General features: G+C 42.0%; 1 protein-coding gene across 1 annotated transcript; it reads right to left on the reverse strand.

The window, feature by feature from the left end:
- Window positions 1-7,935: 7,935 nt before the first annotated feature.
- LOC131192529 (basic salivary proline-rich protein 3-like) lies at window positions 7,936-15,678 on the reverse strand. Its single transcript, XM_058171738.1, has 2 exons — window positions 15,543-15,678; window positions 7,936-10,848 (listed from the first exon to the last, which is right to left on the reverse strand). The coding sequence occupies exons 1-2, from the start codon at window positions 15,610-15,612 to the stop codon at window positions 10,124-10,126; spliced, it is 795 nt and encodes a 264-aa protein (XP_058027721.1). The 5' UTR covers window positions 15,613-15,678; the 3' UTR covers window positions 7,936-10,123.
- Window positions 15,679-27,923: the final 12,245 nt, after the last annotated feature.

Consider the following 27,923-nt stretch of genomic DNA (forward strand, 5'->3'; position numbering starts at 1 on the left):
TTACCTTTCTGTGTTAAAATTATTTTTTCAGAATTCTGGGATAAATCCACTTTACATTTTTTTTTCTAAGAGTGGCTTTGGGATCCATATAATTAAACCCAGCATGTGAAATGGGAACTTGGCAGTATGCAAAGCCATTAAGAGAAGAAGGGAATATGGTGGCTCGTATTTTGCTTTGTAGCATGTTGATGTGTCTATTGATAGAATATAATATTTGTAGCTCAGGGTTGAACTGTGGGGTCCTTGGTAATCTCTGAGCTCCATTGTTTTCTTAGAGACGTTTCATTATCTAACCAGGTAATATCATCAGTGCTAGAAGCCTTAGGGTTAGAGTGGGCAAATCCCATTCCCTTTTAGCACTGATGATGTTATAATAATAATAATAACAGAGTTGGAAGGGACCTTGGAGGTCTTCTAGTCCAACCCCCTGCCCAGGCAGGAAACCCTACACCATTTCAGACAAATGGCTATCCAACATTTTCTTAAAAATTTCCAGTGTTGGAGCATTTACAACTTCTGCAGGCAAGTTGTTCCACTGATTAATTGTTCTAACTGTCAGGAAATTTCTCCTTAGTTCTAAGTTGCATGTCTCCTTGATTAGTTTCCACCCATTGCTTCTTGTTCTACTCTCAGGTGCTTTGGAGAATAGTTTGACTCTTCTTTGTGGCAACCCCTGAGATATTGGAACACTGCTATCATGTCTCCCCTAGTCCTTCTTTTTATTAAACTAGGCATACTGAGTTATAATATAATAACAACAGAGTTGGAAGGGACCTTGGAGGCCTTCTAGTCCAACCCCTTGCCCAGGCAGGAAACCCTACACCATCTCAGACAGATGGTTATCCAACATTTTCTTAAAAATTTCCAGTGTTGGAGCATTCACAACTTCTGCAGGCAAGTCTTATTAATTGTTCTGTCAGGAAATTTCTCCTTAGTTCTAAATTGCTTCTTTCCTTGATCAGTTTCCACCCATTACTTCTTGTTCTACCCTCAGGTGCTTTGGAGAATAGTCTGACTCCCTCTTCTTTGTGGCAACCCCTGAGATATTGGAACTCTGCTATCATGTCTCCCCTAGTCCTTCTTTTTATTAAACTGGACATACCGAGTTCCTGCAACCGTTCTTCATATGTTTTAGCCTCCAGTCCCCTAATCATCTTTGTTGCTCTTCTCTGCACTCTTTCTAGAGTCTCAGCATCTTTTTTACATCGTGGCGACCAAAACTGAATGCAGTATTCCAAGTGTGGCCTTACCAAGACATTATAAAGTGGTATTAACACTTCACGTGATCTTGATTCTATCCCTCTGTTTATGCAGCCCAGAACTGTGTTGGCTTTTTTGGCAGCTGCTGCACACTGCTGGCTCATATCTAAATGGTTGTCCACTAGGACTCCAAGATCCCTCTCACAGTTACTACTATTGAGCAAGGTACCACATTTTTTTTTACTTGCATTTATATCCCGCCCTACTCCGAAGACTCAGGGCGGTTTACACTATGTCAAGCAATAGTCTTCATCCTTTTGTATATTATATACAAAGTCAACTTATTGCCCCCAACAATCTGGGTCCACATATACAGTACCTGTGCATTTTGTTCTTGCAACCGTTCTTCATATGTTTTAGTCTCCAGTCCCCTAATCATTTAATTAAAGCATGTGTAATGCTTTAGTTAAAAAAATCATTTTGCGAAAATCTATATCTAAGTGTAGTTAATATCAAGGAAGATATATATGGGCACATCAATACTAATAGGATACTAATACGAATACTTCCCCATTCATAGAGACACGTTGACTCATTCAAAGAGTTCACCCAGGAGTAATGAGTGTCTGGCCTGCATCAGAAACCAGCAATTATGAGCTGAATTATCAGTTATTACTTCCACCCTCTGCAAACTGAACAGTACTCATAGTATGCTATGTATTTTATTTTAAATACTAAGATTAGTATTTAGTATTCTTAGGTGGCACTCCTTAACTATTGTAGTTAAGATCTGTTGGTAGCACTGATCTCTTAATCTCATATTTAATGCAGTAAATCAGTTTTTAACAGCTTCCCTTTATAATAAGGGATGGAACAGAAATTACACAATATGGTTCCCAAGCATGGAGAATTCCAGTTTGATTGCAGCAATTATATATTCCTTAGTTGCTACCTGGAAATAGCTTTGGGTAGTCATCCCAGGCCTTTATGGCTCAGTCCTTGGGGGTACTTGTTTGATGAAGAACTACGTAACCCAGCATTTTCTAATTTAATGAATTGCAATTCTTAAAATGCCGACATAGCCTGGCTATTGGAAGACATCAGTCTGAGGCAGATTGTGATAGTCAGAATATATCTTTAGATGGCCCAAACTCTGTTGTCTTCTCTTATTTGTCGAACTTCACTTACAGAACATTTCCTCCAAAGAAGATGACCATATTCAAAGGATGATTAGTTCTCCCACAATTTCTGGTAGACCAACAAGCACTAGTGGAGGGCAGAGTTGTAATATGGCATACTGAACAATTTCTTCTTTCATTGTGTCATCAGTAACCTGAATACTTTTATGTTTTGTTTCTATGTTTGGAGGAGGGGCTGCCCCCCCGCCCCCACCCAATGATTGTTGGACTTGGGAAGCTATACCAAATTGGATAAATAAAATAAAATAGTTATTTTCAGAAAACAGGTGGTTTCTAGCATGACTACAGAGAAAAACCTAGAAATATAACAACGACCTGGAGGCTATGTAAATATTTTTTTTATTAATATAAATAGAGCAACATGTTCCAAATCCATATAGACAGTGTGTTGTCTGGTTACAATTCTTTTGAGTAATATTCATCATAGTAATAATAATAGTATTCTCTAATAGTAATCTCATAACAACAGTGCTTTTCCCTCATAATAGTAATACATATTAAGTGTTAATACTAACCAAAATTAATTGAAAATTAATAAGTTACAATGATCAACCCTAGTAATAAAATTAATCTTTCTCTTGTAATTTTCTCTTATTTAACCATTGATAAAACAGATCCCATACCTCAAAATATTCAGTCTTCTTTTTCTTTAATTTCAAATGTTAGTTTATTCATTTCTGCACATTCTAAAATTTTTGTTATCTTTTCTTCTGTGGCGATCTCCTCACCCTTCCAATGTTGTGCGAACATGATTCTGGCCGCTCTTAACACAAGTATTATTAAATATACATTCCTTTTACTCTGTGTGTCTGATATGATGCCCAACAGAAATATTTCTGGTTTTAAATCTATATGTTCCTTTATCATTTTTTTCTAACCAGGTGTGTATTTTAGTCCAGTATTTTTTTTGCTTTTGGACATGTCCACCACATGTAGTAATACGAGCCCAGGGGTTTGGTTGCACTTCCAACACTTGGCAGACGTATTCTTAAACATTCTAGCTCTGTGATGGCAAACCTATGGCACGTGTGCCACAGGTGGCACACAGAGCCCTCTCTGTGGGCACGCGAGCCATCATCCCAGTCCAGCGCTGCCGCGCATGTGCACGCCTCCCACCAGCCAGCTGATCGACTGATCTCTGCACAGGGGCAGGGCACATGCCGGGGGGGGATGTGCACATGTGCAGGGGCAAGGCACATGCGGGGAGGCCGGTTTAGCTCACGCTGGTAAAAGCCTGTTATTAAGAACACAGTAGCCTGCAATTACTGCAGGTTCGAGCCCGGCCCAAGGTTGACTCAGCCTTCCATCCTTTATAAGGTAGGTAAAATGAGGACCCAGATTGTTGGGGGGGCAATAAGTTGACTTTGTAAAAATATACAAATAGAATGAGACTATTGCCTTATACACTGTAAGCCGCCCTGAGTCTTCGGAGAAGGGCGGGGTATAAATGTAAACAAAAAAAAAAAAATGCTTGGGGGCAACACATGTACATGCACGGGGGCAGGGGGCATCTGGGGCCTCCAGATGTGCATGCATGGGGGCGGGGTGCATGCACAGGGCCGTGCATGCATGCATGCACAGGAGTGGGGCGTATGTGCGGGGACCACGCACACATTGCATTTGGCGGGTTCGGCCATGCACACGTGCACGCTTTGGGCACTTGATCTGGAAAAGGTTAGCCATCACTGTTCTAGCTAATCTTGCTGGGGGGAAGTGCCATCTATAAAACATTTTATATAAGTTTTCTTTATATGCAGTGGACATGGTCAATTTATAGTTTCTGTCCCTCAACTTTTGCCATTTGTCCAATTCTATCGAATACCCAAAATTTTTAGCCCATGCTATCATGGTTTCTTTTACTTGCTCCTGTTCCATTCTAATAGTCAATAAATAATTATAGATTTTTTTAAATCAGTTTCTCCTCCAGTCCTGTTAAGATTTGATCCAATTCTGTTGGTTCCTTGTAAAAACCATACATGTTAACATCTTTATTGTATCTAGATTGTATCTGTGCATGCAGCCACCATGCTAAATTTATCGCTTGGCTATTCAATTCCTGTTTGTTTTTCAATTCCCCCTTCTCATTTAAAATATCTTTGTATTTTACAATTTTTCCCATATCCATCACATTTGGGTATGTTAGTGCCTCAATCATGGAGAGCCAGACTGCTATTTTCAAACAGTGTTTTTCCTTGATTTAGACTATGTAAATATTGATAGGAAGGGAAGCTGCCAGTAAGACATGGAGAATCTGGAAGTTTGAGAATAATGAAAAGTAAGAGGCAAAATGGCCAAGAGACAAAATGCAAACAAAAGTGGGAACTTTGTCATTTTAGTATAATTTAGACCAAAATGAAAAAATAGAATCAATATTCTTGATGTTCTTCAATTTGCTTCCTATCTTTCTTCCCAGTTTGCTTTCCCATCTTGATATCTCATACTCATATGTTCACACCAAAAAAATCCCCTCAGAGATGTAGGATCTTTTGTAGGGAGGGTTCCCAAGGTTCATCAAATTCCATTTTGTCATGGAGAAAGAAAAACAGCACAAAACTGAGATGGATAGCTCACCACGTACTGTACAAATAATAGTTGGGTTTCAAATTATGGGGAAGGTATAACGTTGCTAATGAAGAAACGAAGTTTATATAGAAAATTGAATTCTTGGTGCAAATCATGTGATTGGTTATCAATTGGAGGAACATGATGTTCGATTTTGATTTTGCCAGTTCCTAGACAAGTCAGTCCTTTTCCAGGAAATTGTTCACCACTGTGGTAAAATGAGTTTTTCCAGTTAAGCAACTTCAAAGGAACTGCAGCGGATATCTTTTATTATCAGTTTAATGATGTTAGCATTTAAAATGACTTAGGAATCTAGGAGTTATCCACGCATCTTCATGTTGCCAAGGTTGAAAAATACTGAGCAAGACTATAAAAGATCAAACAGAAAAAGTTCCAGTAGAGCTTTTCTCTTCAGATTGAGGACCCCTTGCTCTTGAACTAGACGTTTGGCTAATGCTGAATTGCAAAGCCAGATGAGTGAAAAAGGGAATGAATATTTAAATGAAAGTGGAGGCAAAGGACATTCTATTTCATTAAAGCTTTGGAAGCTGTGGAGTATTCATAACTGAAAGATTGCAGCTGCTCTTCTAACTAGTACTTAAATGAAAATAGGGAAAGGAGTCCCATTGTAATGGTCTGTGAGAAAGTCCTTGAGAGACAGGAAGAGGAGTCGCAGATAAAGCACCTGTTAGCTAAGAGGCAGCTTAGCCCACAGAAGGAACGAGGCAAATGTGTCAGAAGGGACCCTCCCTAGTTTCTTGGTCTGTAAAGGTGAGGGGAAAGAAATGCACTTTCAGAATTGTAAGTTTTCTATTACTGTAACTTTACAACAAAGTTGTCAAATTTGATCATGTCACGTGACGTATAGTCATATTTTTTGCCTTTGTGAAGCTGGGGTGGGCATGTCCTGTGCATGACGCATCCAGCCCGTGGGCCGCCAGTTTGACAGGCCTGTTACAATATACATTGTTGTGTCTTCGGCTCCCGAGCCTGGCTTCTTGGCAGAGAGTGACTCAAAGAGTGAGGGGGAAGAGCTGACAGGGCTTCCCTCTGCAGGACCTTCCTCTCTGGCTCCGCTCCAGGATCCAGAGGCAGGCCAGGTGGAGGAGATGACGAGGCCTCTTTCTCCCGCACCTTCCCCCTCCCAGGAAACGCCTCAAGACTCAGCTGCTGACAATCAGTCCTGGTTAAATCCCAGGCATCGCAGAAAGGAGAGGCGGGAACAACAAAAGAAGGGGTGGGGCAGGCCTAGAGAGTGCTGAGTCATGGAGCCACACCCCACAGGGTATAAAAGCAGGAGGAGTTGCTCTATATCTTCTTGTGACTGACAAAAACTGACTCTTGGAAACTTTGGCTGCAATATTTTGGCTTCTGGATTTCTGTTTATTCCTGAACTGCAGTTACGCTGGTCTGAGGAGATAAGAGAACTTTGCAGGCAATCGCAGGTTCGTTGCCAGAACTGATATCTGTCATAGGAGTAAATTGCTGGCAAATATAGTCAGCTCACGTGTCTTCTTGGTTGTGGTTGTGGGGGACAGAACATACATAGTGTTAATATTCATGGTCGGGGTTCCATGTCTGGACTGCCTCAAAGGGCTGACATCCATTTTGCAAGTCAGAAAGTACACCTCTCCTCCTTCACCTCCTCTCCTCCAATAAAATAGGGAGGGTCCCTTCTGACATGTTTTTCACACCTCCATTCCTTCTGTGAGCTAAGCTGTCTCTTATCTGACTATTATCTAGTCTGTGGCTCCTCTTGTAGGACTCGTATGGCTGTTCTGGAAGAATCATGTGATTTTCATCATCAAAGAACTCGTACCCAGGCCAGCAGCTGTTTTGCATACTTCATTACCAGTCTTATCAGGAACAGAAAAGTGAGGGCTGTAATATTTTAACAATGAACCTACTGGCATGAGCTTAAATGGACTCCAGAGGATGGTAGAGGACAGGAAGGCCTGGAGGAACATTGTCCATGGTGTTGTGATGGGTCGGACAGGACTTCACAACTAACAACAACAACAACCTTCTGGGAAGGCTATCCTCTACAAGGGATGTGAATAGTTTATTGTTTGTTGACTATTGTTTGCTAATGAGCAAGTGCCTTTGTTTTCCAAAATTTATATGAAAGCTATGCTAATTTGTATATTGGGGGCTCTGAATTTGTGATCTAGTCCTGAGAGCACACCTCTTTACGTGCTCTCATGACTAAATAAACAGGTTGAAATTTCCCATCATCCTCTTCTTTTAACAACTCATTATGGGGTGGAGTCTGGGCAGCTGAATGGAGCTGAGTGTTTACTGGCTGGATGCCCTTCCTCTTGTCAACACGAAGTTATATTCAGCAGATACATTCTCATTGTGCCCAGAGAGAGAAATATTTGCTGCTACCTACGATTGAACTCACAGCCTCCTATTGTGAGGCAAGAGCTCCACCTCTAGGCCACCGCATCACTCAGATTGCAATTTCCCATCTTCTGTGATAATTGGCTACTTCGCACTAAGGAAAAAGAAAGCCAGCATATGGTTGAGTCAGTTCAAGGTTTGGCCAACATTGCTCTTCCTCCCATGTCCCAAGGACATTCTCACAGACCATTACATCCATTGAGTGGTGTGTGCATGTTATCACTTCATAAAATCACCATCTTCTCCAGCTGAGTGGTGCAAAAATTAGCTCCTTCAAGGCACCAGGTCACTGTCACTTGTGAACAGTTAATAAAAGTCAGTCTGAGAAACCTCTGTGGGTGCTGGAAGAAGAGAGAGAAGGTGCCTGGCTATAAAGCAGTCTTATAAAACCACCCAACTAGTAAGAATTTCACAGAATTGTGTAAGAAGTTACTTCCGCTCTGATTGGTCCCAGTGGCAATTATCCTAAGCACATCTAAAAATTTGACTTCTTTGTTTGAACATACCTAATTTGGCTGAGGTTAATTGAAGTCCCCCTTTTTAATTTATAAATGAAGAACTAAAATGGAGATATAGCATAGATTATTTTAATACAAATATTGGACCATCAAGAATACAAAAGTCTTGGCTTCCAGTGGCATAACAATATAACACAAGAAAGGGCAGGGGTATTAACAGTGATAGGCAGAGATTAATTTCCACTGCATTCCACTTCTAAATGAGATGGAGAATGATTTGGCTGAGGCACCATAAGTGACAATAAGCATGCTGTAACCACAAAGCAGAGGGGAGGAAGGCAATTTTTTTAGAGCCAGAATGCACAGCTCTTCTTCTGACAGATAGCTAGGATAGCCATCCAGGTTTCGCCTAACCTAGCCTCCTCCAATCTACTGATCTTCAGATGTGGAATCCAGCGGCAGTATTAGTCTCAACACATTAGTAGGGCATTAGGTTTTTGGTGCTCTCTGAACTTCGCTGTTTTCTGTCAGATGTTTCATTACCCAAAACAGCACTGATGATGTTACCTAGTTTGGGTAATGAAACATCTGCAAGAAAACAACCAAGCTCAAAGAATGCCCAAGGATCCCTAATTTCAACCTTGAACTACAAATATTCTCCTTTATTGGCATTAAGTTGGAAGAAATATACGAGCTGACCAAGAGGAGACAGAGACGGAGGTGCATGTAATCTGGAGTTTCATTTCAAAATTATTCCTAACACTAAAAGATGTGAGAGAAAGCACAGAAGAATCACTGCTTGAAAATGTATGTCACATACATGTTGTACAGCTAATTTCACAAATTTCCTGGCCTGTTTGGTGAAGCCTAGACACCACTGTCCCATGTGCCTTCTCTTCCTTCCTCCTCTTCTGTCTCCTGATTGACAGAGCTAGAAAGGTTGGTTTTCACATGTTGGCAAGCTGGCTCCAAAGGACACAAAAGACATCCTTGTATCAGTTCTTAGTTCTGGATGTCTTCCTTCCCTACATCCAGAATAGAATAGAATAGAACAATGGTGGGTTTTAAACTTTTTTACTACCAATTCTGTGGGCGTGGCTTGGTGGGCATGGCAGTAAAATCTCCATTCCCTCCCCAATTCAGGGGAAGGTTACTGCAAAATCCCCATTTCCTCCTGATCAGCTGGGACTTGGGAGGCAGAGAATAGATGAGGGCGGGGCCACTCAAAATCTTTATTACCGGTTCTCCGAACTACTCAAAATTTCCACTACCGGTTCTCCAGAAATGGTCAGAACCTGCTGAAACCCACCTCTGGAATAGAATAGAAGAGAAGAGAAGAGAAGAGAAGAGAAGAGAAGAGAAGAGTTAGAAGGACCTTGGAGGTCTTCAACCTCCTGCTTAGGCAGGAAACCCTACACCACTTCAGACAAATGGTTATCCAACATCTTCTTAAAAATTTCCAGTGTTGGAGCATTCACAACTTCTGGAGGCAAGTTGTTCCACCGATTACGGTAATTGCTCTAATTGTCAGGAAGTTTCTCCTTAGTTCTAAGTTGCTTCTCTCCTTGATTAACTCAGGGGGACCTCATATTTCTGAAATTTGCCTCTCAGCCACCCACACACTCTTGCTTAGGAGTTTTTGCTAATCGTGTCTGTTGGACTGTGATTCCCATCAATCCTTAGGCAGGTCGGCTATGGGATATCCAGGGTGGAAGTGATGGGAACTGTAGGCTAATACATTTGGAGGGAAAGTCCTGCTGTAGATCATGTTTATGAAGTGAAGGATGTGCAATTATCCAATCTGAGCAACACTCTGTGTTGGACAGCTGTGCAAAATGTTGGCATTGCCACTTGATCATCACCAGCCAAGATGGCTGAGCCTTTCTCAAAGTAGATTGAGAAATCTGCATCCTCTTAGCTGTAGAGCTAGTATAGGCCCCTGGGAAAAAAGTATGCTGTTTAGGAGAGTTACTCCATACAGCTAACATTGCATTGCCATGGCTATCTTCTCGAGAGTTCTCAGGTTGGAACAGTCCTACACATTTTAATTGGCACTCTTAATGCCAAAATAAAACTTTCTAATGTATAATAGTCTATCAGCCATAGTAATAAACTTAGAAATGCCTTTAATTTGTAGGTCCAGGTCCTCAGTTTTTAAGACTGGCCCTGCTGTGCTCATATTCAATTCTGACACGTATTTATCTCCCTGCCATAAAGTTCTTTGCCCAAACATGATGGAAAGGAAACCAAGGCCAATTCAACCCATCTCCAGGACACAGAGTCGAGTCTAACCTCCCTTCCTTAACACTTTGGAACACAAGGGTTTGTAGGAGGCTGATTGCCCCTCCCCTGTTCTTCCCATGGCTGCAAAGCCTCAGGTATGGGGCCATAACTGCCATCATCTCTCCCCCTTGGGCCAGATGCAATGGATTCCCCATCATAGAGTTGGCCTGAAGCATGGGAACCTGCGCCACCACCATATGGAGTGCCATATGGTGCATTGGGCCTAGCCTTAGGGGGTGCCTTTGAAGCTGGGACATAGGTTCCTCCCCATTCCTTAGGGGTTGGGATGTAAGGGATACCAGGTTCCTTCCATGCTGGCCGTGGGTGGCCATTAGGAGTGTTGTGTCTGATGATAAAGCCAGAAGGTGACTTTTCAGGAGTGCCGCCATCATGTTGTGTAGCACCCCAAGGTTCGTATGGTCTTGGTCCGCCGTCCTGACCATGATCTCCAAAGGTAGGCCCCATGGGGTTGCCAGGCTGCCAAGGTCTACTTGGCCTGCCAAACTGAAAGGGGTTGTCTTCTTGGGAATGGGGTGCAGAAGAGCCTCCTCCATAAGGTCGAGGTGCGGAAGGCCTGCCACCCACTATCCGAGAGTCTCCCCCTTCAATGCTGTTGCCTCCCATTCCAGGTGGTGAGATGTCCGGTTTGAGAATCCCGCTTGGGAAAGAGCACCTCTCCACTCCTGGGGGCAGCGGCTGAAGGTCTTCCCCAAAGACTGTGTCAACACATCTGGAGGCTATGCCTAGAAAGAGACACAAAAAACACAAAGTTGCCACTGAGTCCTTGGCTGAGGTTCACCATGGTACCCCCAATTCCAGCAGGTGCCACTAGATGGCTCAGAAGAGCTTTATTATTAATATTGGCTACAGTAAGAATCTTTCAAGCCTGTGCTATCTCCCACCCACCTACTCAACCTTATTATGTGGATTAGGGAGGTGTTTGCCTGAGTTGCTTATGCCTACAGTACAGAGGTGGGTTTCAACAGGTTCTGACCAGTTCTGGAGAACTGGTAGTGGAAATTTTGAGTAGTTTCGAGAACTGCTAGTAAAAATTCTGACAGGTTCCACCCCCATCTATTCTCTGCCTCCCAAGTCCTAGCTGATCGGGAGGAAATGGGGATTTTACAGTATCCTTCCCCTGGATTGAGGTGGGAATGGAGATTTTACAGTATCCTTCCCCTGACACGTCCACCAAGCCACGCCCACCAAGTTATGCCACACTCACCAAGCCACACCCACAGAACCGGTAGTGAAAAAATTTGAAACCCACCACTGCTACAGTACTAGCTGTTTTGGACTTAAACCATGATTTTCCCCTTGTTGCTTCGATAATGGATCTGGCCTATTTCTGCCAAGGTCACCTTCCTTAGTTCCTACATCTCCTCCATGTTTACCAATAACAATTGGGAGGCAGGATGGGCTGAGAACATGACAGATCCAAGCCCCCCAGGTTGTTTCTTCGAAGGGGAGGTCTATACCTTGGATCTGCTCCTCCTATCCAGGGGTATCCAAACCTCTGAGAGTCACAGTGAACATTTTGCAAATATTTGAGAGCCAGAGGGAAAAAAAATCAAATTTATAAATGAGCAAATAAGATTTGCTCCTCTCCCCCCTCCCCCACTCGCAAGCAAGGAAGTAACCCACCAGTCAGCTTCCCTTTCCTTGTCCTGAGACAGTTTAGATCAGGGGTCTCCAACCTTGGTCCCTTTAAGACTTGTGGACTTCAACTCCCAGAGTTCCTCAGCCAGCTTTGCTGGCTGAGGGACTCTGGGAGTTAAAGTCCACAAGTCTTAAAGGGACCAAGGTTGGAGACCCCTGGTTTAGATGGGGCTTTCTTTGTGGGGAGGGGACAGCAGGGGAGGAAGGCTCCAAGGGAGCACAGCACATGGGAGGAGCTGGTGGGCCAGAAGGAACCTTCTGGAAGGCTGGATTTAGCTCTCAGGCTGTAGTTTGGAATCCTAATCCAATCCTACCACACCACCATATGGGCTCTCATTGACACTTGATATAATGCATCCCTCATAAACAGTGCCATGAAGACACCTCCAAATTTTTGTTTGTTTGCTGCTGACTGAAACCTAGAGATTGGCAAAAGTCCACCTGTCCTTTTGCCAAAAGAAAAGGTGTGGAACAGCTGCAGCCAAGAGCTTCCCCATCTGCCAGTGTCACAACTGCTAACAGACTCAGTCCTGCCTTTCTGCCTCTCAGGCACCTCCCCAAAGTTTCATTGATTACATTTCTCTTTGTCAAGCTCCGGAAAACATTTGAAACAGCACCCAGGAATGCCAACTCCCTACAAAAGCCTGCATAAACAAAGCAAAAGGAGGATTCCACCTGGAATCTGCCAACCTGAAGGAACAGGGCAAACAAGAGGCAGATGTGGTGGATTGTGTCTATGAAACAGGAGGTGATGTGAAAGACTAAAATGAAGTGGCAATTTCATTGGAGAAGCACATTCCAAAAGGGGGACATTGTGAGGCAACACAGTGCAGAACTAGATCAGATACAAATGAAGAAATTTAGGATAGTCACTCCCTAGAAATTTTCAAGATATATCCTTAGGCTTAGAGTAGTATAGCTTTTAGTATATGGTAGTAGAGTTATACTACTACTGTCTATATTTATTTATTTGTCCATTCATCCATTCATTCGTATCCCGCCTTTATTATTTTTACAAATAACTCAAGGCGGTCAACATATCCAACACACCTTCTTCCTCCTATTTTCCCCATAACAACAACCCTGTGGGGTAAATTGGACTGAAAGAGAGTGACTGGCCCAAGGTCACCCAGCTGGCTTTCATGACTAAAGCAGGACTTGAATTCACGGTCCCCTGCTTTCTAGCCTGGTGTCTTATCTATATGGTGTGAACAATAATGAACTTTGGCTGGATTGTTCTATATTGTCCTAGGGTTGGGCCTGACAACTGATGGCTTCTCTGGCAATTTACCACTTGATACAGCTCTCAAGTTTCTAGGTCTCTCCACCCATTCCCATTCTTCATTCTAGGGCATAAGCTAATTATCATTTGTTGTGATACTATGACATATTCTAAACTAATCAGTAAACAGCTGGTAAAATGCTATGAACCTTGGGAATAAATAATGTGTATATATCATACGATCCAAGTTTTGATCTTTTGGTTTCTCCTCTGCCTCCTAGGCCAATCCATGTGCCATTTCATAGCTTAGCCAACTATTTCCTTCTTAAAGGCTATTGTCAGCCAGAATGCAGTTTATACCTTGCTTGGGGTGGGGAAGTGAAGTGTTCCTGTGAGAATTCAAAAGGAGTTTGCTACCCATCAACGGAGTGGAGTTGTTTGGACTTTTCCAAGGACAACCGTCCTGGGCCTCCGGAGGCATTCAGCATCTGCTGAAGAGGTTTCCCATAACACATTGGACACTGATTGGTCCTTATGGGCTGGATCCTGGGGGGGCGGGAAGGGCTTTGGTGTGACTTTCAATTTGTAACTTTTGGGTGGATTTTACTCAGATCTTGCCATACTTCTGCTGCTATCAGTTCTTTCTTAGTAAGAGTACCTTTTCTCTATGTAAATCTATGGAGTTGGGGGTTTTCTTTCTTAAGATTTGAACAGAGGCAAACCTGACAGCTATTCTGCATAGAAATAGAAATAAAGAATAGAATAGAATAGAATAGAATAGAATAGAATAGAATAGAATAGAATAGAATAGAATAGAATAGAATAGAATACCTGGCCAAATGTGATTAGATACATAAGTTCTCAGCTTACATATAAATAGCAAGTAATAAGCCATAGATCATAAATCATAGTTACAATCATTAATCATAAATTACAAACAATTGATAAATCATAAGAAATCAATAGGAGAAGATAGTAGGAAAGATGAGAAGATGAGAAAAGATGAGAAATGAGGCTGTGCTGTGTGAATTAAGTGTTCAGCAGAGTGATGACCCAGGGAAAAAAAACTATCTTTGTGTTTAGTTGTTTTGGCATGTGGTGTCCTGAGGGGAAAAATTGAACTAGATTATGTCCAGGATGTGAAGGATCTGTAGATATTTTCTCAGCCCTCTTTCTGTTCATGCAGTAAGATTGGTAATGGTAACTTTTCTAATATATGTGGCTCATCCAAATGTTTTGAATATATCTTTCCTGTATTTATTCAATTGTCCTCTACTGAATTAGAATTAGAATTCATATGTCAGATCTTTCTTTTCGGACTGAGTAATCTTTAGAAATCATTCACATAAGTCATAGCTTAAGTGAACCTAGTCAAATCTTCTTCCTCCTCCTCTATCATCATCATTGTTGTTGTCATCCTAAATCTTTAACCACTTTCCTACAACGATTCTCTGGACAATAAACCATGATTAGGTAAGCCATGGTTTAGTGCAATAATATCATATAAGTTATTAGCATTAGAACTTCAGAAATTGCTATGTATAAAATTAGCCCATTTTTCCATCCTGTCCAATATTTTCATGCAATTATCTAAAATTTTAGCCAGATTTTTTTCCACCCGGTCATAATGGGATTTCAGCCTAATATCTTCTAAGGCCAAAACAAGCTTTCAAACTGACTTAATAATGCAGTACTTTAAATCCTCTGATTTAAAGTGGTCAGGAAGCAATTTTTCTTTCAATCATATCCAATTCTCTATTTTTTTTCATATACTTATACTATCTAACCGCTTGACCCTTGTTGACTGTATCACAACATACTTTTGGTTTCTGTGAATTCTGTTTTAGAGATGGGAGAAGTACAACTTGAAAAAGAGCACCACTGACACAACGCAGATTTTGAATCCATTTTAGTCTTGGCAGCCTTCGCCTGAAGTTGATGGAACCAGCCAAACTTTTCAGGACCTGCTACATCCTGCCTCCTTTCTTAGACCAGAAAGGATATACAGAGCAGAGTGCATGCACTATTTACCAAGAGTTGTAAAGCACAGCTTAGACATCACCTACACTTTCAGTCCTAAGGAGCAAATTCAGAATTATGGGGATACCACACAGCTTTTACAAAGTGTCCCCACATCTGAGAGGTAGACATCTAGATGTCCACTAGTGCAGGGGTCTCCAACCTTGGTCCCTTTAAGACTTGTGGACTTCAACTCCCAGAGTTCCTGAGCCAGCTTTGCTGGCTGAGGGACTCTGAGAGTTGAAGTCCACAAGTCTTAAAGGGACCAAGGTTGGAGACCCCTGATCTAAATGTTTCCTGGATCTGGTAATATTATGCTAACGGAAATGGCAAAGAATTTTTTGGCACCTTAAAGACAAACAACTCACTTAAATGTTGGCAGTCTATTTCATCATTTGGCCAAGGCCTAAATAAAAGGGGTAGGGTGGGGGTCAAAGGAGTCATTAACAGTAACCTGGATGGCGCAGATTTAACAATGGTTTGATAAATATCCATTCCTGAAGAGGGAATCCCTCTGTCCCATCATCCCCGACATACCTTGCAAATGGAAACTCAGGATTAAAGCAAAGAGCAGTGGCATCGTGCCAGGATGGGACTTGCAGTTCATCCTGGAGGACCCCAAAGATCAACACATCTGCTTCCAGTGCCGCTCCCTACTTTAGAAGACTGTGTCACCTGCTCTGCACTTGAGGATTTATATCTCCGGAATTTTACCCTGCCCTGCCCCAAGGACAGGCGGGAACAGCCCAAATTGCAGCTGGATTAGGTGTCTGCTTTCCACATACTGTGTCACAGCAGCTTGGACTTCAGATGACAGCCCATCCATCAATACAGCACTGCAAAATGGGTGGACTTGATGTTTGGACAAAGAAATGGGGAAAGCCATGTGAGATAAAGGGTAGAACAAAAGGAAGCTGTGTAATCAGACAACAGAAATGGGACCGGGCAACCAAAGTACAATATGTGGAACTGAAATAGTCATCAACACTGAACAGCAGAATAGCAGAGTTGGAAGGGACCTTGGAGGTCTTCTAGTCCAACCCCCTGCTCAAGCAGGAAACCCTGCTTGATTTTAGACAAATGGTTTCCTAAACTCTTCTTCTTAAAAACCTCCAGTGATAGAGCACCACAACTTCCAGAGCCAAACCGCTAATTCGTTGTTCTCAATGTCAGAAAATTTCTCCTTTGTTCTAAGTTGGTTCTCTCCTTGATTGGTTTCCATCTATTGCTTCTTGTCCTGTGTTCAGGTGCGTTGGAAAATAGGTTGATCCAGTGGTGGGATTCAGCCAGTTCGCACCACTTCGGGAGAACCGGTTGTTAACTTTCTGAGCAGTTTGGTGAACTGGTTGTTGAAAGAAATCATTAGGGCAGAGAACCGGTTGTTAAATTGTTTGAATCCCACCACTGGGTTGATCCCCTCTTCTTTGTGGCAGCCCCTCAAATATTGGAACACTGCTATTGTGACACCCCTGGTCCTTCCCATTAAACTAGATATACCCAATTCCTGCATCTGTTCGTCATATGTTTTAGCCTCCAGTCCCCTAATCCTCTTTGTGGCTCTTTGCTCTCTTTCTGATTACAGGCTATATGGGCTGTGCATGATGGGATTGGGGAAGATGTCAAAAAGCAGCAGGAAGACGTTGGGGTGCACCTGTGCTTCGAAAGAGAAAGAATGTGACTTGACAACCTGAAAGGAAGGGCACCTGATTGCCCCCTTTAGAACAATCATTACAGTATAGGTCAGGGGTCTGCAAACTTGGCTCTTTTAAGACTTGTGGACTTCAACTCTCAGAGTTCCTCAGCCAACAAAGCTGGCTGAGGAACTCTGGAAGTTGAAGTCCACAAGTCTTAAAAGAGCCAAGTTTGCAGACCCCTGGTATAGGTAATCCTTCACTTCCGATTGTAATGAAGCCTGGACATTACTGTTGTGAGTCGTAACGATTGTAAAAAAAAAGATCCAATTTTATGACTTTTGTTATTGCAGTTGTTAAGCAAACAATGGTTTACTATCAGCAAGGTTTGTCCAATCACACTTGGCCAATAAAAAAAATTCTATGTGCTTGAAGTGATTGCGGGCGGTGGAGAAGGAGGTGGCTACTTGAATCTGAGTCATAAGGGGTAGCTTCCAGATAGATATGCTGGAACTTCGAACAGTCACTAAATGACCAGTCATAATTTGAGGACCAGCTGCGTCCTTCTTAGATCGATGTTGTGCTTTTAAGGACTATTATATCCCTAGGGGAAAAAATGTTATTTGTCAAGGTAGAATTCTCCTGCAAGAAAAGTGCTTGTTTGGTGCACAATTGTAAAACCCACTCAGAAAGGAACAAATCGCCACCATACAGGGCCCTCAACCTCCAAGCTAGACAAGAAGAGATGTTGCAGTTGATGGTATTGAAAGCTGCTATGAGATCTAATAGAACAAGGAGAGTTATTCTTCTTCTTGTGCCTTATCCATCATCGGACGTTGGCGATCATGTGGGCAATCCTATTTTTGTCAACAGCTGCATGAAAAAGTGCTGCTATGTTTTGTCCAAACCAGTCCCTTAGGTTTTGAAGCCATGATGTTCTTCTTCTGCCTGGACCTCATTTGTCTTCAATCGTTCCCTGGAGGATTAAGTGAAGGATGCCGTATTTTTTTGGGTGTCAGATCACATGTCTAAAATATTCTAACTTTCGCTTTTTAATGGCTTTGATGATTTCCCTTTGCTTTCCCAGACAGCTTATCACTTCCTCATTTGTTATAAGGAGAATTATACATCCATCAATTCCTCCCATGAGTTGTCCATGTATTTTAGTATAGTCCTGTTCCCAAAGCTGAAACCTGACTGCCATGGGTCCGGATAATCTATTACTTCCAAAAAAAATTGCCATTTTCACTTCATCGCTTTATTTTATTTTTTTCTGTTTTACATAACAATCCTCTTATTCCAGTTTTCTGTGATGTGTTTTGAGTTTAGCAGTCCCCGATTCAAAGACAGGGAAACAATAATTGCTCAAAACTGTCCAGGAAGCTCCCAACTCTTTTTTAAAATCCAGATTAAAGTGCTAAGCACCTATCTTTCGCCTGGCAACAAGGTATACTGGCATGAAATTTGCCACCATCCTTGTCAATCTCTGTGTCGCCACAGGCTGCCAAATAGTGGTGTCTTTATTTACTGCATGTAAAAAGATAAAGGTAACGGTTTCCCTCGCACATATGTGCTAGTCATTTATGACTCTAGGGGGCCGTGTGCTCATCTCCGTTTCAAAGGCGAAGAGCCAGCGCTGTCCGAAGACGTCTCCGTGGTCATGTGGCCGGCATGACTAAATGTCAAAGACGCACGGAATGCTGTTACCTTCCCACCAAAGGTGGTCCCTATTTTTCTACTTGCATTTTTTTTACGTACTTTCGAACTGCAGAAGCTGGGACAAGCATCAGGAACTCACCCTGTTACGCGGCACTAGAGATTCAAACCGCTGAACTGCCAACCTTTTGAATGACAAGCTCAGTGTCTGATCCACTGAGCACTGTGTCCCTTTGCATGTAGATACCAGTACCTTAAAAAGCAGGTTGGGTAGATTTTGATCCATCCTACCAGCTGTTTGGGAAAAATTCTATTAATCATTCTTTAATGTTGGCTTCCAGTGCGGAGGAGGTGACTTTTGATATATGAATTGACCAAGTGGTTTTGACATTTACTGTATGTTTCTGATTCTGGAATGGCACTTTCCTGAAATAATACAACATGGGATCATACGTAAATTGATACCCAAAAGAGCATTAAATCTATGTTCAAGTGCAACTTGAGAGACAGTTACTTTGGTGTAGTGGTTAAGGTGCTGGCTTAATCTAGGAGACTGTGAGTTCTAGTACCGCTTTAGACATGAAAAGCTGACTGGGTGACCTTGGGCCACTCATTCCCTCTCTACCTATCCCACTTCACAGGGCTGTTGTTGTGGGGAAAACAAGAAAATTGCCTTGAGTGATTGAAAAATACTGGAGGTAGAATTTTTTAAAAATTGAACTAAGACTGAAAGATCCAGGGAGAGCTACTCCATGAAGCAGCAAAGATGCAGGGTGATCTTCCCCTGGGGAGATCACCACAACTTGAGCTGCCCATCAGTTGGAATCAGGTGGCATCAAAATCCATTACAAATAATTTTCGTCTTAGGTCCCAATTGTTTTATGATCGTTAATCATTCAGAGTTACAATGGCCCCAGAACGGGTGTTTATAGCATCGGGGTGTTGAATTTGCAACCGGCTTGCCTTTATGACCAGTTGCAACATCGTGCAGTCACGTGACTGCAATTTGCCATGGGTTTTTTGCTGGTTTCCGCAACAAAATGTCAAAACAAGGTTCAGCCGTGTGGGTGCTTACAACAGAACAACAGGGTTCTGAATGGTTGTGGGAAAAGGTCAGAAAAGAATAGGAATCCCCCATTTCCCAAAGGGGAATGGCTCTGGAAGACAGCGTCCAAGAACGCCAAGAGAGGGGACACAGTTACCCCAGCCCAAGGGACTGAAAGGTGCCACCCTTTGAGGTCATCTGACTTGACCCACTGACCAAGTGGCTGATGAAGTATTTATTTATTTATTTATTATTTATTTACATTTATATCCCGCCCTTCTCCGAAGACTCAGGGCGGCTTACAGTGTATAAGGCAATAGTCTCATTCTATTTGTATATTTACAAAATCAACTTATTGCCCCCCCAACAATCTGGGTCCTCATTTTACCTACCTTATAAAGGATGGAAGGCTGAGTCAACGTTGGGCTGGGCTTGAACCTGCAGTAATTGCAGGCTGCTGTGTTCTAATAACAGGCTTCTTACCAGCCTGAGCTACCACGGCCCAAGTAGGCCTGATAGTGCCCAGAGCAAAATTGCTTTGGCTTATTCCTTGCTTAAAAGGGAAAACACAGTACAGGTAAGTCCTCGACTTACAACCATTTGTTTAGTGATCATTTGAAATTACAACAGCGCTGAACAAAGTGACTTACGACTGTTTTTCCCCCTTATGACCATGGTCATGTAATCAAAATTCGGACACTTGGCAACTAGCATGTATGTATAGAGCAGGGGTCAGCAACCTGCGGCTCTGGAGCCGCATGTGACTCTTCACCCCTCTGCTGCGTCTCCCTGGCATCACAGCCACCAATGTGCGACACTTGCCGGTATGTGATTTATTGAGCTTTTCAACCCCCAGCAGGCCAACCACGAATAAATCCAACAAAAGAAAAATTTCAGAAGAAAACAGAATGTTTAATTCAACTGTACTGTACACCGCCCTGAGTCCTTCGGGAGAAGGGCGGTATAAAAATCAAATTAAATAAATAAATAAATAAATAAAATAAACTACATATGCTAGTTTTGTGGCTGCTCAAGAAATAGTCAGGCACGGGAATGATTTTGTGGCTCCCAGTGTTTTTTTTTCTTTTGGAAACGGGTCCAAATGGCTCTGTGAGTGTTTAAGGTTGTAGATCCCTGGTATAGCGGATGGTTGCAGTATCTCGGAGTCATGTGATCACCTTTTGCAAACTTCTGACAAGCAAAGTCAATGGAGAAGCCAAATTCACTTAGCAACCGTATTACTAACTGAACACCAGCAGTGACTCACTTAACAACTGTAGTCCTAAAATGAGGCAAAAACCACTTAACTTGGCCACAGAATTATTGGGCTCAATTTTGATCAAGGACTACCTATATTTTCTCATCCACAGTAGTAATTTGGATTGTAAGACTTCAAAGCATGATAAATACTGTTTTATTACAACTCGGCCAAACTGCAAAAAGTGTATCTTGGGGCCCAATGTCACTTGTCAGCATCCTTTTTTAGTTCCCAAAGTTTGCTCAGAGGGGATAGGAACCAAATTGTAAGCTTTTTTTTTTTTTTTTTTGCATTTTGGGGAATGAGGGGGCTAATAGTCAAACGCTCCACTTGCCCTACTTCTGGAATTCGGTCCTTGGCATGCTGCTGCACAAAATCTAATAAGACTTCCAAACCAAAGGAAGTTACACATTTATGAGGGACAATAATGGATGTTATAATCATTACTTTCATACCTTCATTATAATCATATAATCATTACTTTCAAGCCATTGATCTCACCCAACTGTGCAATGATCTAAATACTGTAGTGACTTCATCACTGAATACTAATGAAAGACTGAAGCACAATAGGTTGCACAATGGAAATTTGGGAAAGAATTTTCCGTTGCTACATTTTTCCTAGTTAAGCGAGAAGTCATTACCAGTAGGAATCTCATGGACATGTCCAGGGCTTGATATCTATTTCATCCATCTAATGGGAAAGTATTTAAGTGGAATGTGGAAATAATGGAAAAGGAAAAAGCAAAGTAACTTGTCAGTCTTGTTTCCTTGCTTTGTTCTGTTCCATATTTCCCTTTGACAAATTGGTGACGAGAGCTGTGCATTGGACTTTGGGGTCCCATCCCTTTTCCAAAAGAGAAGGAGGAAGAGTCATTGGTGCTCTCTGAGCTTGGTTATTTTCTTACAGTTATTTCATTACCAAAACTAAACAACATCATCGGTGCTAGAAGGAGGACTGGTGAATGTTCACAATTTGTGTGAGACACAAATTCTCAACTGGAAAAAAAAAGACTTGACGGCTTCAATACAGAGGATCGCTCTTTAAGGCTGCTCAATCGTTAAACACTGCGTAGCTTCCACCCTGACACAGGTGGCCCAGAAAACTTGTTTGCCCCGCCCACACGCCTCATTCCAGATGAACACTGGATAAAAACGGAAGAAGGAATATGATTTACCTTGGCAGTGTATTCATCGTTAGTTATGTGCCTGAAGGAAAATTATGAGTCAAAAAATAATGTTTAAATAAAGGTCCGTAGATACTGAAGTGGAAATATTGACGTGGAAAAATCAAGGGGAAATGGAGGCTGAGTATTGGACAGGTAATCTAGATAATAGATTGTTTGAGCGGTTTATCACGAACACAAAAAGCAAGGCGTTTTGACTTGTCTTCAACAATCAAGTTGTAATATTGCTTTCTCTTCCATAATGACTATACTTCCAGAGCATTCAGCAGCAATGATCCAACATCTCTTGAGCTGGGCTTCAGAAATATCTTTGCTGTTTTGTATTTCCACCCACTTCCACAGTTAATCTATACCATACCTTTTCCAAGGAAAAATCTTATATGATAAGATTATCTGGGTAGATTCCATAAGATGTTAACAGAATAAAAGAACTGGAAGGGACCTTGGAGGTCTTCTAGTCCAACCCCCTGGTCAAGCAAGAGATCCTATACCATTCCAGACAAACGGTTGTTCAATCTCTTAAAAACTTCCAGTGTTGGAGCATTCAAAGCTTCTGGAGGCAAGTCGTTCCACTGATTGTTTTGTCAGGAAATTTCTGTTTAGTTCTAGGTTCTCTCTTTGATTAGTTTCCATCCATTGTTTCTTGTCCTGCCTTCAGGTGCTTTGGAGAATAGCTTGACTCCCTCTTTGTGGTGGCCTCTGAGATATTGGAACACTGCTATCATGTCACCCCTAGTCCTTCTTTTCATTAAACTAGATATGCCCAATTCTAGACTAGCACTAATGATTTTACCTAGTGTGGATAATAAAATATCTACAAAAAAAAACAAAAAACAACCAAGCTCAGAGAGCACCAAGGACCTCTCATTTCAATCCTGAGCTACAAATATTCTCCTTTATTGGTATCACTAAGGATGCTTTGGGAACTTCTTTACTGCTGCTGCTTCTTAATCTGATGCCTCTAGAAGTGTTGAGGTGATGGCCCCAAAACTCCTCACCAAATCTTAGAGTTGTATCTGCAGTTGTGTCCCCAAATTGGGCCAAAGGAACATTCCAGAGTCATGCAAACACACTTCTCACAAACATAAAATATTGCTAAGGTGCCAGAACATGTGTTTGTGGTTCAAGCTTCTGGCTCTATCAACTCAAACTATTTCCTCTTAGCTAATAAGCCCTAATTAAAGTATATTTTTAAATGGCTGAGCAATGTGTCTTGTGTTCCTCGGACAAAAAGAGTTACTGAATGGGTTGGCACAGTTGCTAAACAACAATGAAGCCTTTATATTTGGCTATGCTTCTATTACTCTGATCCTCAGTTTTAATTTTTAGGGCATGAATCACCATTAAACCCTGACATGAAACTGTGAACTTACTTCCAGATAAACAATGCAACTTGGCAGGACACTGCCCAAAAGAACTGAAGCAATGAGGAAGAAAATATTTTGAGGCTATAATTCAGAAGATTTATCCCTATGTTGTTGCCCCAGAAAGCCAAACCAAACTGCCTTACTGTAGAGTTGCTCATACTTGGTAACTTTTTAAAATATTGCTTTAGAGCAGGGGTGTTGAACTTGATTTTATTGAGGGCCGCATCAGGGTTGTGTTTGATCTTTGGGGGCTTGGGGGGACATGACTAGTGTGGACGTGACCGGTGTGGGCATGGCCAGCTCAACATCACACCTGTGGGGGCCCAAGCAGGGCTGAGAGGATCCTCCTGCAGCCCTCTGGCAGCAAAAAGAGAGGTGGGTTGCATATGGCCCTCCCGAGCTCCATTTTTGCTGGCAGAGGCATCGCAGTCCGACTCCGGTCCTTTGCTGTTTCCAGAGCAGCCCTGTGGGCCAGATCTAGGCACCCCATGGCCAGATCCAGCCTGCCAGCCTTGAGTTTGACACCCCTGCTTTAGAGCCACAAAACATACCAGTATGATTGTAACTCATTATAAGTTGAGGAGGTGTAGTCCATTATATGTTGCAGATAAGTACTATTCAACCAGGATGAAATTAAAATTTGTTATTACCGGTTCTGTGGGTGTGGCTTGGTGGGGGATAATTTGACTAGGTGGGTGCGGCCAATTTTTTTTATTGTTTATTACTTTTAAAAGCATTTTTTCTACAACCTCTTCAGCTGAAGAGGTTGTAAAAAATGCTTTTAAAAGCCTCTGATGATCCCAGCTGAGCCGCACGATCATCAGAGGCTTTTTTTTTCACTTTTAAAAGCATTTTTTCGGCCAAAGAAAAAATGCTTTTAAAAGTTAAAAAAAACCAAAAACCTGATGATCGCAGGCTCAGCTGGGCATGGCGGGAAGCAGGGATTTTTGCTACCGGTTCTCCGAACCAACCGCCACCATTGCTACCAGATCGGGCGATCCAGTCTGAACCGGGAGCATTTCACCTCTGTCCTCAACTTATAATGACTTACAACTATAATTATGGATTCAATTACAGTCATAAATCAAGGATTTCCTATATCTGATTATTGTCACTGGGGGTGGGTAACTGTTTATGTGGTTTTATATTTGGGGTTTCACTTTTCTGTAAGTCTAGCTGTCAGGGTTCCAAGTAACACCCCCAACAAAAGAAGACTCTGAGGCTAGAAGTTCCTCAAAGTTCCACTTTATTAGAGATGTCATATTGGCACATGTGGGAAAACCCGAATGTGAAAGCTTCCAGGTTTTCCACACCCAAAAGAAAGTCCAAGTCCCTTCCCCTGCACCCACATGTCCATCACATGGTCCAATCAATGCAGAAGATGCCTCCCAGTCACTCCACTCCAGGTGCAAGCAGAATGTCCTTGACTCCCAGAGAAAAGAATGTTATTATGGCTAGATATCTCTGCAACTCCACTCCATGCACTCCCCACTCCCAGTTTCCCACAGCACTAAGTGTGACAGCCCATAGAAAAAGATGGCCTCCAGGGCTGATAGTAGCTTACAGAAGCTACACTTGGTGGCTATCTACATTTTCTTAATACATTAGTAGCTTAAAAAATAAATACCAAATGGCAAGACCAGGAACATAGGCAGGGATCAGAGGTGGTATTGAGCAGGTTCTGACCAGTTCTGGAAAACCAGTAGTAGAAATTTTGAGTAGTTCGGAGAACCGGTAAATACCGCCTCTGACTGACCCCACCCTCATCTATTCTCTGCTTCCCAAGTCCCAGCTGATTGGAAGGAAATTGGGATTCTGCAATGTCCTTCTCCTGGAGTGGGGGAGGGAATGGAGATTTTACAGTATCCTTCCCCTGCCACGCCCACCAAGCCATGCCCACAGAACCGGTAGTAAAAAATTTTTTGAATCCCATTACTTTTTTTTTTTTAATTTGCATTTATATCCCGCCCTTCTCCGAAGACTCAGGGCGGCTTACACTATGTCAAGCAATAGTCTTCATCCATTTGTATATTATATACAAAGTCAACTTTTATTGCCCCCAACAGTCTGGGTCCTCATTTTACCTACCTTATAAAGGATGGAAGGCTGAGTCAACCTTGGGCCTGGTGGGACTTGAACCTGCAATAATTGCAAGCAGCTGCTGTTAATAACAGACTGTCTTAGCAGTCTGCGCCACTCAAGGACCCTTACTTACATTACTGGCAGGGATATAGCTACACTGCAGGGAGCAAAAGAAGTAAGCAGCAATCCCCACTGATCCCAATGGAGAAACTTCACAAAGAGGGTCTCACATCCGGTGGTGTCTGGCGTAGGGGCCCAGGACAAGAACCACAGACAACAACCATACTTCCACCCCTGCTCTGGAGTCACAACTAATGCCACACTCAAAGTGCAGGAGGCACATTTCAGAGAAGAGAATCCGCCCTTCACATTGCCATGAGATGCCAACTCCATCAGCCTGAGATCTGGCATGGCCTGAAGTCAGGGATGATGGAAGTTGCAGCAGAGAAACAGAGATGCTGTGTGTCTAATATATGCAGGTATTTATCCAGGGGTGAAACCCAGCAGGTTCTGACAGGTTCTGGAGAACTGGCAGCAGAAATTTTGAGTAGTTCGGAGAACCGGCAAATACCACCTCTGGCTGTCCCCTGAGTGGGGTGGGAATGGAGATTTTGCAGCATCTTTCCCCTGCCACGCCCACCAAGCCACACCACACCCACCAAGCCATGGCCACAGGACCGGTAGTTAAAAAATTTGGATTTCACCACTGTATTTATCCCTCTGTTTATTTGCATTTATTTATGCATGTATTCAATTTCTATAGTCGCCCATCTCAACTCTGGGCAGCTCACTGTCCCTAAACTATTAAAAATAATTTAAGAAGCATTTAAAACAATAAAAACATCCAAAATAAATACATACAGCTGCCAGGATAGTTAACCAATTAACAGTAAAGTCAAGAAACTAGGCCACGGGTAGCCACACTTGGCAACTTTAAGACTTGTGGACTTCAACTTCCAGAATTCCTCAGCCAGTTGAAATCTATAAGTCTTAAAGTTCCCAAGTTTGAACACCCCTGAATTAGTCCCTTGGTACATTCACAGCCCCAGACTCAGGTACAGAGCCAATTTTTTAACAAAACATCAGCAACATTCCTGATGAATCTGAAAAAGTTTGAGGAAAGGGGATGTGGGATCAATTTTTTATGCAGTACTAAAGAACTCATTCCTAAAAACAGTTGGAAGCAAAAAAAAATGCCATCACGTTGTATACATTAACTTATCTCAAGAACTGGAGCTGCCAAAGACTGCCAAAATAGCTCACTGTTATCTTAAAGAGATGAGTCACATCCCTTTGTTAATGTGTGTTTCAGTTCCAAATATTTAAATATTTGGAGCATGAACCCATTTCATAACAATTCAAATTGAAACTATGCATTACACCTAGATAATCAAGATATGGTCTCTTGCATTCAAAGGTAAATATGTCTTAATGCATATCATAGAGACAGCCTGTTTATTTGATCACTAATCTCTGATTTATAATATAAAATTACATCAGATACGTTTTATATAACCAGATGCAATGATAGGTGATTTCATTATTAGCAATAATCTCTGGCTTTATTTTTTTCAGAGCAATATCTGCTTTTGAGGAAGGGCTGTGCCAGTCCCTCAGAAACCAGGAAAAGGGAAGGTGTGTGAGCTGGCATCTCTTTTGTAGATTAGGTCCTCCTTCTTTGGCGATTTTAGTAATATTAATAATAATTTATTAACCGTAGATTGCCTGATTGCTAATGACTGCGCCGCTCACGACTATGAAAACAAAGACAATAAAACCTAGAAAAGAAAAGAACTGCAGAAAATAATTGCTACCAACCTGCCTTCCATTGAAGACCTGTGTACTGCATGAGTCAAGAAGAGGGCCGTGAAAATATTTACAGATCCCTCACATCCTGGACATGAACTGTTTCAACTCCTACCCTCAAAATGATGCTATAGAGCACTGCACACCAGAACAACTAGACACAAGAACAGTTTTTCCCCCGAAGGCCATCACTCTGTTAAACAAATAATTCCTTCAACACTGTCAAACTATTTACTAAATCTGCACTACTATTAATCTTCTCATCGTTCCCATCACCAATCTCTTTCCACTTATGACTGTATGACTGTAACTTTGTTGCTGGCAATCCTTATGATTTATATATGATATATGATATATTGACCATCATTTGTGTTGTAAATGTTGTACCTTTTCTTTTATGTACACTGAGAGCATATGCACCAAGACAAATTCCTTGTGTCCAATCACACTTGGCCAATAAAATTCAATTCAATTCTATTCTATTCTATTCTATTCTATTCAAACCCCCAAAACTTTAACCTTAGACTGTCTACTGTTCCTCACCCCATTCCTAAGAGGTCTGTAAGGGGTGTGCATAAGCGCACCAACATGCCTACCGTGCCTGTCCTGCTGTCCCCATTTATTCGCATCAATTTCCTGTATTTATCATGTTTGTACTTATATCTTATACATGCTTGACAAATAAATAAATAAATAAAAGACCTGGGGACATCAGTTTTTTTGTCTTGTTTGTTTTTTTAAATAACAGAAGAAGGACCATGATGTTTAAATGGTGCCAGTGACACCCAACTGCTGTAGGGTTTCTTTTTTTACCTCATAACTTTTAAAAGAAAAGTGGAAGGCAAGAAAAGAAAGGGGGCTGGACCCAGTTACAGAGGCCACGAGG

This window comes from Ahaetulla prasina, chromosome 2, assembly GCF_028640845.1.
Source record: "Ahaetulla prasina isolate Xishuangbanna chromosome 2, ASM2864084v1, whole genome shotgun sequence".
In the NCBI taxonomy this organism is placed as follows: domain Eukaryota; kingdom Metazoa; phylum Chordata; class Lepidosauria; order Squamata; family Colubridae; genus Ahaetulla; species Ahaetulla prasina.

Bases quoted from the DNA above. Each gene is read 5' to 3' on its own strand.
- LOC131192529 (XM_058171738.1), bottom strand. From the start codon at position 15,612: ATGAACTGCAAGTCCCATCCTGGCACGATGCCACTGCTCTTTGCTTTA. The intron at 10,849-15,542 runs GTATGTCGGGGA...GTCTCTTTCTAG, and splicing joins CCTGAGTTTCCATTTGCAAG to GCATAGCCTCCAGATGTGTT.